At 48.1% G+C, this 14,147-nt stretch overlaps 1 protein-coding gene across 6 annotated transcripts in view; it reads left to right on the top strand.

Annotated features, from left to right (window-relative positions):
• The window catches only part of LOC115171659 (transcription factor COE3), a 100,177-nt gene that overhangs the window by 13,100 nt on the left and 72,930 nt on the right, over window positions 1-14,147 (top strand). For all 6 annotated transcript variants that reach the window (XM_029728720.1, XM_029728684.1, XM_029728693.1 and 3 more), the window contains exons 3-6: window positions 1,644-1,707; window positions 2,740-2,795; window positions 6,847-6,920; window positions 11,975-12,043. In XM_029728720.1, coding sequence (XP_029584580.1) covers window positions 1,644-1,707; window positions 2,740-2,795; window positions 6,847-6,920; window positions 11,975-12,043 — 263 coding nt within the window. The remainder of the gene's footprint in view (window positions 1-1,643; window positions 1,708-2,739; window positions 2,796-6,846; window positions 6,921-11,974; window positions 12,044-14,147) is intronic.

Genomic DNA, 14,147 nt, shown 5'->3' with positions numbered 1-14,147 from the left:
GTTACATCTATTTTTTTTAAATCTAATTGTATTCAAACAATACAAGATAAAGAGAAAATATGATGATCCTCTTATGAACGGCATATTTGAAAACCCTTTGTATTCATTTTAAGCAGTCATTTGAAATGTCATTTCTTGTACATTCCTTTGTTGTCTACAGCCTCTTTTCTATGAGTGTATGGCTACCTATCTGTCTGTGTTCTATTGTGTTGTTCAGCTGTACCTGCTCTCTCAGTGGTAACCCACTTCTCTACCTGCCGCCTGGGCTGTTCTGCCATGCTGCCGGGGGGTTGTTCTCAGTAAAAGGTTACAGAGAACAGCTCCGCCCACGGTCAGGAGGGACGGCGGCCAGCTGGCATGGTCGCTCCTCCCGTCCTCCCTGCTCATTCACCTCTGCCTTGACCTCCAGCCCGCCCCTGGGCCCCTGCCAAGACTCCACGGCACATTTGGCACCGCTCAGCGAAGGGGAAGGAGAGAAATACAGAGAGAAAGAGAGAGGGAGAGATAGAGGGAGAGAGGGATACAGAGAGGAAGAGAGAGAGGGAGAGAGAGACAGAGGGGAGCGGATGTGGCCTCCCTCCTGGTGCCTGCCCGTTGAAGAGGTGACACAAGATCAGTGAGAGCGACTTGGCCCACCTGGAAGCAGAGGTCATTGGTGAACGTGGCGACCAAAGCTAACAGGCCACTGTCACCTAGGCAATGTCTCCTCTCTCTTACGGCATCTCTCTGTATAGTTGTGGTAACAGTGTTGTTTTTGCCTCAGCCACAGTGTTGTTTTAGTTCGTACGTAAGTTTGCCCTTTTGTCGTTGCTGCTTGATTTATTCCTGGCTGGACGATACAACAGTTAGGCAGCTGGTTTGTTGTGTGCGTGTCAGCAAGGGGAGTTGGAGGAAAGATTAAGATTCCATGTTGTATCTCACTATGGCCCTGCGGTGGGAATTTGGGCCTAGCCAAGTACTCTAAAATAGCAAGGGCTTAGCAACTTCAGAAGTATAACTCAATCAGAGAATGGTGTGGATTATCCTCAGGGTCCATGGGAATAATATTGTGTTTTAAAAGACATTAATCCCCAGAATTGTCTTCCTGATTATAAAAATCTAGTAGATATCTCAAAGGTTCACATTAATTAATATGTTTCCAGTTGCATACCATTATTAAAGTGACATGTTATTGTGGACACACGGGCACTGTAACAACCTTCTAATTGCAAATTCATTCAACCTAAAATGAAACCTCAAGGTAATAACAGTGTTATAACAGCAAATAACAATGCTGGTTGGCCCATTGGCCTCTTATGGGATTTAAGTTTCCTCTTCAGATGATCTCTACTTGTGGATGCAGTATTAGTCTGGGTAGTCCCTGTGACATAGGAGTTGGGATCAAGATTAGGACTTGTGGCTCAACATCTGCTTGGATTAGGACTGGGATGTTGGTCTCGTTGGACATTTTCAGTGATAGAGTAGATTGAGGCAGATGAGCATAGATTAGGAATGCATAGTTCCTTTTTTTCAGTTTTGTAAATTTTGTTTTGAGATATTGGATTACGTACAAGACAGCAGTGGGTTGCCTTTGGTTCAGGGTGTCGCCTCAAAAGCTGAGAGACATTTTGGTCATTTTCTGTTCTTGTCTTTGATTCTTTCAGGAGTACAATGGAGAGAAGACCAACAACGGCATCCATTACAGACTACAGCTTCTTTACAGTAACGGTAAAACCATGATAATCTCTCCAAACATATTGCAGAGTTCTCTCTCTTCTCACCACTCTCTGTGGACAGATTAGTTTTATCACTTCCAGGAAAAACAACATTAAATAAAAAAGACAACACTAACATAAGTGATAATCCTTATCACATCTGGAATAGTATTTGACGACCACCAAATCCTAAAGTCTGTTTTGGTCATCGGGGAAAAGACTTGAAATTTTAACACTGATCTGTGCTCATTGAAAGCGCACTGCTTAGACTTCGGTTGGCATGGATTTTGTTTTGAGACCACATCGTGAGAGGAGATGGAAGACTCAACTGGTTGGTGTTCAGTACAATTCAACAGTAATCTACATATGTAGTGTATTTTTTTTAAAGCACACAGAAACGGTGAGAAAACACCGAAGCCTGACACAATTACAGGCATGAAAGAGCAAAGCAACTAGCAGTTTTCCATGATCCTTTTTGAATACCCCTGTCATGTTTATGTCATATTTACGCTCCGTTGCATAGCTAATAACAGACAAGCGATCATGGCTGATATTTAATTTGTTTGTGAATGAGAATTCCTTGTTATCCTAGAGGAAAAAGGCAGCGGGAGCCAGGAGAGCTCTGCAGTTGCAACCGGGAACGCAATAAATAATAAACACTCAGGAGCACAGACTTTTGCTGAGGGGGGTTAGAAAATCTTGGTCTACATGACAAGCACTACAGAAAACATAAAATACACTATGGGGACACAAATAATAACAGAATTCATTTAGAAGACATTATTCGAAATCAGTATTTTATGTTATTCTTTCTGTGCAAGAAGCGAATTAGCATTTTAGGCTGATGTTTATATTGTTGTTGCTCAAGACATTTAATTTGGCTAAACCACACGCCTACTTCTATGCAAATGATTTACAGAGTAAGATGACGTTGAAATGGTTATTCTGTCAATGGATCTAACATTTCAATATACCATATTGGTGTCATGTATTATTACATTGTAATTGCAGGACATCTAATACATGTTTGTGTTGTGTTTTGCAGGCATCAGGACAGAACAAGATCTGTTTGTACGGTTGATAGACTCCATGACCAAAGTGGTGAGCATTCTCCTTATACTGCAAGTCATACTGCAACCCACCACCTTTTTTGTACATAACGTAACATGAGTGAACCTATCCATCCAGGGATTTGAACCCACGAACACAGACAACCTTCAGTCATTTTACCTGCTGAGCTAAAGTACTATCAATTTACTGTACCCCAGTGGCAAAGAACTAGTCTTGATCAGTCAGACTAGAAGACATAGGGGCAGCTGACACCAATGTAGCAACCTGGCTCCACCACACACTGTACTGTATACTCCTCCCCATCCACCCATCCTCCCTATCCCTATTCCCAGCCCACCCACCCTCCCTATCCCCATCCACCCATCCTCCCTATCCCTATCCCCAGCCCACCCACCCTCCCTATCACCAGCCCACTAGGCCCTCCCTATCCCCAGCCCACCAGATCTTCCCTATCCCCATCCCACCCACCCACCCTCCATATCCCCAGCCCACTAGGCCACCCCTATCCCCAGCTCACTAGGCCCTCCCTATCCCCAGCCCACTAGGCCCTCCCTATCCCCAGCCCACCAGGCCCTCCCTATCCCCAGCCCACTAGGCCCTCCCTATCCCCAGCCCACCAGGCCCTCCCTATCCCCAGCCCACTAGGCCCTCCCTATCCCCAGCCCACCAGGCCCTCCATATCCCCAGCCCACTAGGCCCTCCCTATCCCCAGCCCACCAGGCCCTCCCTATCACCAGCCCACTAGGCCCTCCCTATCCCCAGCCCACCAGATCTTCCCTATCCCCATCCCACCCACCCACCCACCCACCCTCCATATCCCCAGCCCACTAGGCCACCCCTATCCCCAGCCCACTAGGCCCTCCCTATCCCCAGCCCACCAGGCCCTCCCTATCCCCAGCCCACTAGGCCCTCCCTATCCCCAGCTCACTAGGCCCTCCCTATCCCCAGCCCACCAGGCCCTCCCTATCCCCAGCCCACCAGGCCCTCCCTATCCCCAGCCCACTAGGCCCTCCCTATCCCCAGCCCACTAGGCCCTCCCTATCCCCAGCCCACCAGGCCCTCCCTATCCCCAGCCCACCAAGCCCTCCCTATCCCCAGCCCACCAGGCCCTCCCTATCCCCAGCCCACTAGGCCCTCCCTATCCCCAGCTCACTAGGCCCTCCCTATCCCCAGCCCACCAGGCCCTCCCTATCCCCAGCCCACCAGGCCCTCCCTATCCCCAGCCCACCAGGTCCTCCCTGTGTCGCCATGTCAGGCTGTCACAGATCGATGCGGCAACCAGGTCCTCGACAAAGTGTCAGCCACGGAAACCAATCAATAGCCCTTAATGTGCTACAGCGACGGCGCGCTGGAGACAATAATCCTGACAACAACACGAGCAGATTTCTACCACGGGTGCGCCACTCAAATCCCTCCCTCCTGCCTAGACTTGGACAGACAGACATGCAGACTTTGCATACTGTAGTGTGTCCTCCTGCAGACAGGCAGCCCAGTAACTGCCAGTGGGGGGCCCGAGTCTATTGATTGGCTGTTGTGTGTTAGAAGCCTCTTCTCAGACACTCCTATTGGCAAATTCAGCTGTAATACTGTATGGAATGCATTTACCTGGAAGGCAGTATGTGGCACACAATAGGAATACAAATAATCTCACTTTAATGGTGAATGTTTGGGCAAATATATCTGTTTGATATCCCCCCTCAATCTGCCCTGTCCTCCTCCAAAAAGCTGAATCTTGAGGCTTGACCTTTTTTGACATGGTGGTATTACTCACACACCTCCATGAAAAGTCTTAGACTAGCTCCAGGGCGTGGAGCGGCTACTTGAATCAGAAATTATGATGTATAAATATCGACCCGATACCCCCCACATCTTCTCTCCTCCCTCCTCCTCACACACATTCCCACTCCCATTCTCTTGTCCCCATCGCAATCCCCACCCCTTCTGGCGAAATTGGACGATTTTAATATAGAGGAAGGGAGGCTGGGAGGAATCAATAATGCAGAAGTGGTCGTTATCCTAAAAGTATTGTCCCCTTGGGGTGTGTGTCTGTGTGTGTGTGTGTGTGTGTGTGTGTGTGTGCGTGCGTGCGTCCGTGCTTGTCGGGGGCAACCGACCACCTAGGTGGACGAGGTAGGGTTAGGTCATTGGGCGAGTGAAAGGAGTGGGATAAAGCACTCCCTCCATCCCTCCATCCCTCCGGCAGTGGAGGTATAGAGAGAATGAAGGAGGGAGCAGCTCCTCTCAGTGGTCATTCGTCATCCAGGGCCGACATGACAGCTCCAGTGAAGGATGCCCAGGGGGTGGCATGTCTCTTACGGGGCCTAGCACGGCCATCTGTCTGGGAGGGGTGCAGGAGTGGACGGGTGGAGGACCGGCCGGGCCATTCTACAGCACGTGGCCTTCCACTACAGGAGGGCTGCCCCGTCAACGGCCCCCTCCATCTCTCCAGTCTAGCCTCCGATTAATAATCAAATCAAATTTTATTTGTCACATACACATGGTTAGCAGATGTTAATGCGAGTGTAGCGAAATGCTTGTGCTTCTAGTTCCGACCATGCAGTAATATCTAACAAGTAATCTAACAATTTCACAACAACTACCTTATACACACACAAGTGTAAAGGAATGAATAAGAATATGTACATAAAAATATATGGATGAGCGATGGCCGAACAGCATAGGCAAGATGCAGTAGATGGTATAGAGTACAGTATATACATATGAGATGAGTAATGTAGGGTATGTAAACATTATATAAAGTGGCATTGTTTAAAGTGGCTAGTGATACATTTATTACATCCAATTTTTAATTATTAAAGTGGCTAGAGATTTGAGTCAGTATGTTGGCAGCAGCCACTCAATGTTAGTGATGGCTGTTTAACAGTCTGATGGCCTTGAGATAGAAGCTGTTTTTCAGTCTCTCGGTCCCAGCTTTGATGCACCTGTACTGACCTCGCCTTATGGATGATAGCGGGGTGAACAGGCAGTGGCTCGGGTGGTTGTTGTCCTTGATGATCTTTTTGGCCTTCCTGTGAATTTCTTCAGCCTCCTGAGGTTGAAGAGGCGCTGCTGCGCCTTCTTCACCACGCTGTCTGTGTGGGTGGACCATTTCAGTTTGTCCGTGATGTGTATGCCGAGGAACTTAAAACTTTCCACCTTCTCCACTACTGTCCCATCGATGTGGATGGGGGCTGCTCCCTCTGCTGTTTCCTGAAGTCCACGATCATCTCCTTTGTTTTGTTGACGTTGAGTGTGAGGTTATTTTCCTGACACCACACTCCGAGGGCCCTCACCTCCTCCCTGTAGGCCGTCTCGTTGTTGTTGGTAATCAAGCCTACCACTGTAGTGTCGTCTGCAAACTTGATGATTGAGTTGGAGGCGTGCATGTGTAACAGTGTAGGTTCCGTCCCTCTCCTCGCCCCAACCTGGGCTCGAACCAGGGACCCTTCAACAACTGACACCCACCGAAGCATCGTTACCCATCGCGCCACAAAAGCCGCGGCCCTTGCAACGCAAGGGGAACAACCACTTCAGGTCTCGGAGCGAGTGACGTCACTGATTGAATTGCTATTAGCGCGCACCACCGCTAACTAACTAGCCATTTCACATCGGTTACACATGGCCACGCAGTCATGGGTGAACAGGGAGTACAGGAGAGGGCTGAGAACGCACCCTTGTGGGGCCCCAGTGTTTGTTGAGGATCAGCGGGGTGGAGATGTTGTTTCCTACCATCACCACCTGGGGACGGCCCGTCAGAAAGTCCAGGACCCAGTTGCACAGGGCGGGGTCAAGCAACACTTTTTTTTTACAGTCCTGTTTCAACTGGTATTTACCTCGTAGTTACAGTGGCGCTTACACTAATAAAGTGTCATCCATTTCTATTGTAGTTATTTAGCAGGCACTGATAACGAACACATGCACAAAGCCTTTCCAATAATATGTAGTCAGAACCTTTATAGGGCTATGATCAGAAATTGTACAGGGCAAGCACAAGTTTGAGTACAGTGACCCAAAGAAGACTTGTACGATTCCCATAAGACTCAACAAACATAAATACCTGCTGCTCTCTTCTTCTCCTCAGGCGATCCTCTACGAGGGCCAGGACAAAAACCCAGAGATGTGCCGCGTCCTTCTCACCCACGAGATCATGTGCAGGTGAGTGCCACTCTATAACCCACTGCTAACCATTATGGGAAAATGCAACATTTAAAGGGATACGTCACCCCAAAATCATGGGTCCACAGATCCTTCTGGTTCATATAGCAGAATCTACATACACATATTATTGACTCCAGGCCATTTCCTGGCAAACATTTATGTTGGGGTGAACTTTCACTTTAAGTAATCATCACAAGGCTCAAGGTTACCTCAGCCCACTAGTCTAGCTGACTTCCATATGTCTAAAGTCCCACTGGTCAAAATCAGTGAATTGCATACAGGAAGGAGCTTCCTGATTTCTCTATATTTTTGGGCTCCAGGTATACCTTTTCGTGCTATATGCATCTCACCATACAGCCCTATAGGGTTGTCCTCATTAAATAACTATATTTGGATTGAAGACCATGCTGAGTACTTATCTGCCCACTGTGTGTCTGCCGGGTGGGGGCCCATGTTAATGGGGGGGGCTATGTGTGTGTGTGTGTGTGTGTGTGTGTGTGTGTGTGTGTGTGTGTGTGTGTGTGTGTGTGTGTGTGTGTGTGTTTTGATCGAGATTGGCTGGGAACAGGTCTGTAGGGGGGTTGGTTGGAGCCTGGTAGGAGTGAGTGTTAATTATGCAATACAGGAAGTGTGTGTGTGCCGCCCTGGACGCTGGGGGGTTGAGGAGCTTCACGCCTTGGCCCACAAGAAGCCTCAGCTGGGTATACTAAAAAGAAGAGGGAGGCGGAGGCGGTTGAGGTCGACTCTGCCTTTTGCCTTTTCCACTGACTCAGTCATCACTGTTGGAACCCAGTTGCCTATGCATTATTTTGCTTTGTAAACAAGATCAATTCAAGCAAAACCGGAATCCGGAAGTTTCTGGGGTAAGACGCAAGAGCACTCTCCTAGCACTGTGAGAAGCCACTTTTTGATTGGTTGGATCAATAAAAAAATATTTACAGGTCCAGAAACAAAGAAACATTCAGCTGGGTGTTTATTCAAGTTCTCACAGCGCTGGAAGAATGCTGATTTGTCCCACCATGGAAACCCCCGGTCTGCTTTTAGTCATTATCGTACTAATGTTATGACCTAGCTGGGGAAACCATATTGTGTCTTATCTGAGGGCTATCTCACGGTTATCTCATGCATCTTGTTACGCGCTTCTAAGCTGATTTCAAACAGTGCATGGAATGACATTCACTGTTTTTTAAATTCCGTTGAAAACGGTTGATATCGAAGATGCGGGGAAATCTTTGAGCGACGGACCCATTGTCTCTTCCTTGGAGATCCCCCCCCCCCTCAGATACGAGGCTTCATTTTCATAATGACGGTTCCACTCGGCGTCGGTCATTAAGTGATTGAGTGCGATTATTAACCATCGTTCCCCTGATGAATGGCGTCTTCCCATTGGCTAATGAGAAGGGGATGAGAGACACGCTCTCTTTCTTCGTCTATCTCTATCTCCCCTTCTGTCTCCCAGGTGACAGGGACGTGATGGTTGAGGTGTCTTTATCTAGTCCCGCCTGGTGTTGCTACCTGGCTCACTGCTGTATAAAGTAACACACTCAACCTGCAGAGGAAGTATACTGTGGCAGCTGGTAGGGACCTGCTCAGGCATGGCCATGTGGTCCCTGGTGGTGGCACATGCTAGATCTGCTTGGAGGCCTTTTTCTAGAACTCTCTGAAGACAGAGGAGTTTTCTCATCTTAGAGTTAAAAGCGCCGAACCTACTGAGAGGTTTTACAATTGAAAAGATTTTCAACAAGTTTGTTAGTTGTTAATTAGATAGACATGACAAAGTTATAGATTTGTAGGATCAAAATGGAAGAACTTGTACTGAACTTTGCGTAGCCCCTTTATTTACATTGTTTTAAAAGGCCTTTATTTAAGCATCAAAATATCACTGTTTGACATACACAAAAATATGAACTTAAAGGAACGTTATATAGTTTTTGTGCGTCTTTGAGCAATGTTCTATCGGTTCCCTGGGTCATTTCATGTTTTCCTGTGCAAAGCAGGCAGAAATACAGCTGGTATGATGAGTTTTGCATCTACGGCAATAGCTCAGATACACATGAAAACAGGAAATTACCCCAGGAATCGATAGAACATCACTCAGAGACATTCAAAATAGGTGAACCTTTCCTTTAAATATGTCAGTAGTTGATTAGTAAGTGGATTTAATTGTCACTGTATTCCACTTAATGTGACTTGCATTGGCTCATGATACCAACACAGCATTTTCCCCATTCTTTAATTTGTGACCGGCTCTTCCAGAATCACCAAATGGGGCTGTGTGGTAGTCAGTTGGCATGGGCCAGTCATCGGAGGACTGTACATGGACTGGGCTCTGTGTACCAGCCCCGGTGCCAGGCTGGAAGAAGACACGCCGTGTGAGAGAGAAAGGCTTGCCACGGGCGTCCTCTCCCAGCCAAGCCGGCTGCCTGCCTGGCTACCGCATATCATTAGGTCTGGCCACGGCCCTCATGTTTGGGCTGGGTAATTACAGCACTTGCCCTTTGAAAAGCAGCCTTCCATTGACAGCCATTCACTGTGTTCGCGTCTTATCACAGGCCTGTGATCCAACAGACTGGCTCTGTTCCCCCTCCCTCTGATGCCCGTCTTCAGGTTCCTCAGGGAGCCTTTGAAGGCTTCTCTTGTTTTTTAAAGCTAAACTCTGATAGTTCAGCTTCGAACAATGCTGAGACAACCTGGTTTGGTGCTTAAGTAGATTCCACTTGTGGGGATCATTTGAAGTGGGCCTGGCTGGCTGGAGAGCCAATGGTAATAATGCTATTGACCAAGGCATGGTGCCCATCTGGGGCTAAAACTGGCACGCCAGGCTCACTTCTTATTGTAGATTCAGTGTGGGTCCTTTTTTTGCTATATCGACAAATCTTCAAGTAGGCTACAGTATCTGTGATTTTGGCCTCTGGTTCTGTGCTGTGGAGCTCACTGGACCGGCACTGCTCATGCTCATGCTCAGGCTCATGGCTTGAGTACTATTTTTCAGCTGTAGCTGAAGACACCATAGTAACGTTGACTGGATATCCAGTACTATATCTCGGCTGTAGCTGAAGAAACCATAGTAACACTGACTGGATATCCAGTACTATATCTCGGCTGTAGCTGAAGAAACCATAGTAACGCTGACTGGATATCCAGTACTATATCTCGGCTGTAGCTGAAGACACCATAGTAACGCTGACTGGATATCCAGTACTATATCTCGGCTGTAGCTGAAGAAACCATAGAAACGTTGACTGGATATCCAGTACTATATCTCGGTTGTAGCTGAAGAAACCATAGTAACGCTGACTGGATATCCAGTACTATATCTCGGCTGTAGCTGAAGAAACCATAGTAACACTGACTGGATATCCAGTACTATATCTCGGCTGTAGCTGAAGAAACCATAGTAACACTGACTGGATATCCAGTGTTGTCGTCTTGTGGGGCTCATCTGACTCACTGGCCTGTGTTCTCAGTCATTAGCTAGCCGGGGTGTTAGCCTGCCCGGGCCCGGGGGGAAACGTCATTAAGGCGGTATTGTGGACGCTCAGCCAAGGTTTGTTTTCGTGTGCGAAGGGCGCCGGGTCCCCCGAGGGGCCCGGCAGTGCTCCTGGGGTCCAGTTTGTTTATAACACTTCTTTCTCAGTTTGAGGAGGTTGTCACCACAGCAGCACCACTGGGTTTCCAATGCTAATTGGTCTCCTGGAACTTTGCTAATGGTTCCAAGTAGCTGTGGGAATAAATTATTGTGGCACGCTCTATGGCAACAGTCACACACACAAAGACCAGGCAAGAAAACAGTGCTCAGTTTGTTTTTCTTCTACTTACAGATCAAACGATGTGATAAATGATTTATAAACTTGGTTCATTTGGCATTCGGTGGCTCGATTTGAAGCTTGTTTGTCAAATGGCAATTTGATTCATGACAGCATGGGGTGAGTGTGTGAGCATAATTGGTCCTCGGCAGGTCATGCAATATGATTCATTTTTAAGAATAAGAGGGTTTGTTTCAATTACCTTTAGAATAACACATTTATATTTAAAATGGGACCTAAGTTATTGTAACAACCCACAGAATCAGGACTCCCATTTCAATTTAGTCACTACCTAAAACAACGGATTTTGAACGTAAATGTACAAAATGCATATATTGAATCTAAATAAATGTTCTGAATCCAATGTAATTATCACTAAATGGACTGCTAAACTACTAGAAAGTAGTACCACTACCAACAAAGCATTGTGTGAACGGAAAGCCCCTCTTTCAGTTCACACAATATAATTACACTAGTTTCAATCCGAATGAATGGGAAAACAATCCTTACACCCAATGTCCATCCAGCTAAAATCTAGCTAGCTAGTCATCGCACGGTAAAGCAATGCACAAATTGAAAATATTGAAGCACGCGGCCTAGTGTGGCACCCCCAACGTAGCTTTGTGTACTGCTCCATTGAAAATGAATGACTTCCACCAGAACGCAAAGGGTTTGATGCATCTGGTGGTCACGAGGCGTCATTGTCCACCGTTGCATGGCGACCAACCACCACAGAAGAGCACATTTGGCTGAATTCAGACCCCCTTCTGAAACGGCATGCTACCGCATGAGCAGTTGGGTAGGGGCAGAGAGGCAGTGGCACAGACCTGGGAAAGACCAGGGTGGCCATGGTGATGGCACGGGGGGCAGGATGGACGAGCGGAGGGGCTGGAGAGAGAGGGAGGTGGCTCAGCACCGGGCCGGCTGGGCCATCACTGGGCGCTGTCCAAACTGTCAACGAGTCAATGAGAGTGACCTTGGCTGGACCCCTGCCCAGCTGGATCGTGGGTCAAGGTGGGGGGGGGACGGGGGTGAGGGGGACAGAGGGGTGAGGGGGAGAAGAAGGGGAGGGTAACGTGCTTGACGCTCAGCAGATTGTACATGGTTTCTCCCTGACTCCATAGCATGCTGGCGGTATGCCCACTGTTACCAGAGACAGTCCAACAAATGATAGCAACAAATGACAGTAAATGTTTTTAGTAAACGTGAGTGTGATAATCATTTGTGTCTTTCTTTTTCTCCTAGTCGTTGTTGTGACAAGAAGAGCTGTGGAAACCGCAATGAGACGCCCTCTGACCCGGTCATCATTGACAGGTAAGGACACCTTTTTTCCCCTCCTGTCTTTCACCGGTAGAACAACTTTGACAGTGGGTCCAAGCAGGTAAGCAGGACCAGGTCTTCGTGGTTGTGTCTGTATCATTGGGCCTGTCAAGCTGGCTGGGTTATAGTGACCTCCTCCAAAAGGACAGTATTGGCCTCCGAGGGCACAGAGCTCATTACCAAATCCATGTTGGCTCGTTAGACTGAGCTTGGAGAATGGCCAGGCACAGGAGAGCTAGGAGCCCGGAAACCAGGGACCCACACATGCAGTCAAAACAGACGCACACGCACGCGCACACGCACGCATGCACGCACGCACGCACGCACACACACACACACACACGCACACGCACGCACACGCACGCACGCGCGCGCACGCACGCACGCACGCACACACACACACACACACACACACACACACACACACACATCTTCTCACCTCTTGTTGCCATGGGGTGCCTTTGATAGGTGTTGCAGTCCAAAGCCACAGAGATCGTGTCACGCTGTGTTTTCAGGAATCAGGGTCAGATCGCATATTATTTTCTCTAGTCATATCTCTAGCATATATCTTCACAACGACGCTACTTTCAACACACACACACACACACTAACACGCACGACTACATACCACACACACACATGCAGGACTACGCACCACACACAAACACATGCATCACACAAATACATATCCATTCACTCTGAAATCCCAACAGGCCAATCCTAGGGTAGAGACATGCAGGAATGTCCCTGTGCCACATCATCAACTAGAGTGTGTGTGTGTGTGTGTCAGTGGTCACCCCAACATCGCCACGCTCGTTACACCCCTCCCAAACAATTCCGAAGTGTTTACCAGCGACAAGCCCAGCTCTTGATTTAGTGGCGGACGGCCTGTATCACTGCATTTTAGTGCCCTATTAAGAAGTACAGGATTTATGGGGACGCCGTCTCAAGCTCCTTAAACCAACAGATAAATCAGTTAGCCAGGGTGGCAGGGTGGGTGGAGGGTTGCTATTGGTGACCAGCGATGCAAATCACCTCCATCAGTCGCCACTGTAAAGCAGTTAATGCTGGCAATTCATGCCCCCCCCACCCCCACCCCCCTCCCCCATTAGAGACATGCACACATGCAAACGCTCTATCTCTCACACACACACACACATGCACACACACGCACACACACACACCTCTGTTGTTTCAAATGATCTGCAGACCCTGTAAATCAAGCTCTGATTCTGCTCTGCTCTTTCACCTCCTCTCTTAGGATCATCGTTGATAAACACTAACACTAACACACACACACTAACACACACACACACATAATCAAATGCATGCAAGCGCACACACACTCCATGTATAGCCAGCATGTGACTATATAGTGATGAAATTGAAGCATCTTATGGGGGTTTGGTGACAGTGTCCTCTTTTCTCTTGCGATCATTGACTCTGCATTACTCCTGCCTTAAACATGTCTTACATGCCTTCTCTGTGACATATCACATTGGACATACAGACTTGCCCCTATAAGCAGCATAAGGGATGGGTAGGGGGTACATTTAGTTGGTTGGACTCTGAGGTCGACCCTCCATCTAAAACCAGGAAGCAGTTTGTATCTAGTGCTATCATTTAATGGGGCGAATCCTGCTGAAGCAAGCAGAAAGCGCCAAAGGGCTGGGGTGAAATATTGGGTTGCGGGCCTTTAAACAGGTGTTATTACAAGCTAATATTGCATTTAGATGGCCGGCCAGTTCCCCGAGTGGGACCATAAATTCTCAGAGACTGTCAGTGCTTACTGCGGGACCAGTGGCTAATTACCCAGTATAGACCTCACTGGACCTAATCTACTCCATCTCCCCCTATCTTCCCCCTCTCCCTTCACCCTCTTACCGTAATGGGCCTGCTGGACATGGGAGACATGCCCCCCCCACCCTTCTCCTCGTTCTCCCTCCCCCCACTCCCTCACCCCCTCCCACTTCCACTAGGACCATTTGCTGCTTTTGATGTCATTCTCTCGGGGTTAAGTGGCAAGGGACATGGGAGATGGAAAGAGGCGCCCTCACCATTCAACGTCCCTTCATTCCCCCACCCCTCATAGCTCTCC

Source organism: Salmo trutta, chromosome 3 (genome assembly GCF_901001165.1).
Source record: "Salmo trutta chromosome 3, fSalTru1.1, whole genome shotgun sequence".
Classification (NCBI taxonomy): domain Eukaryota; kingdom Metazoa; phylum Chordata; class Actinopteri; order Salmoniformes; family Salmonidae; genus Salmo; species Salmo trutta.
The sequence above is the reverse complement of the archived record's forward strand: the minus strand, read 5'-3'. Positions and strand labels throughout refer to the sequence as shown.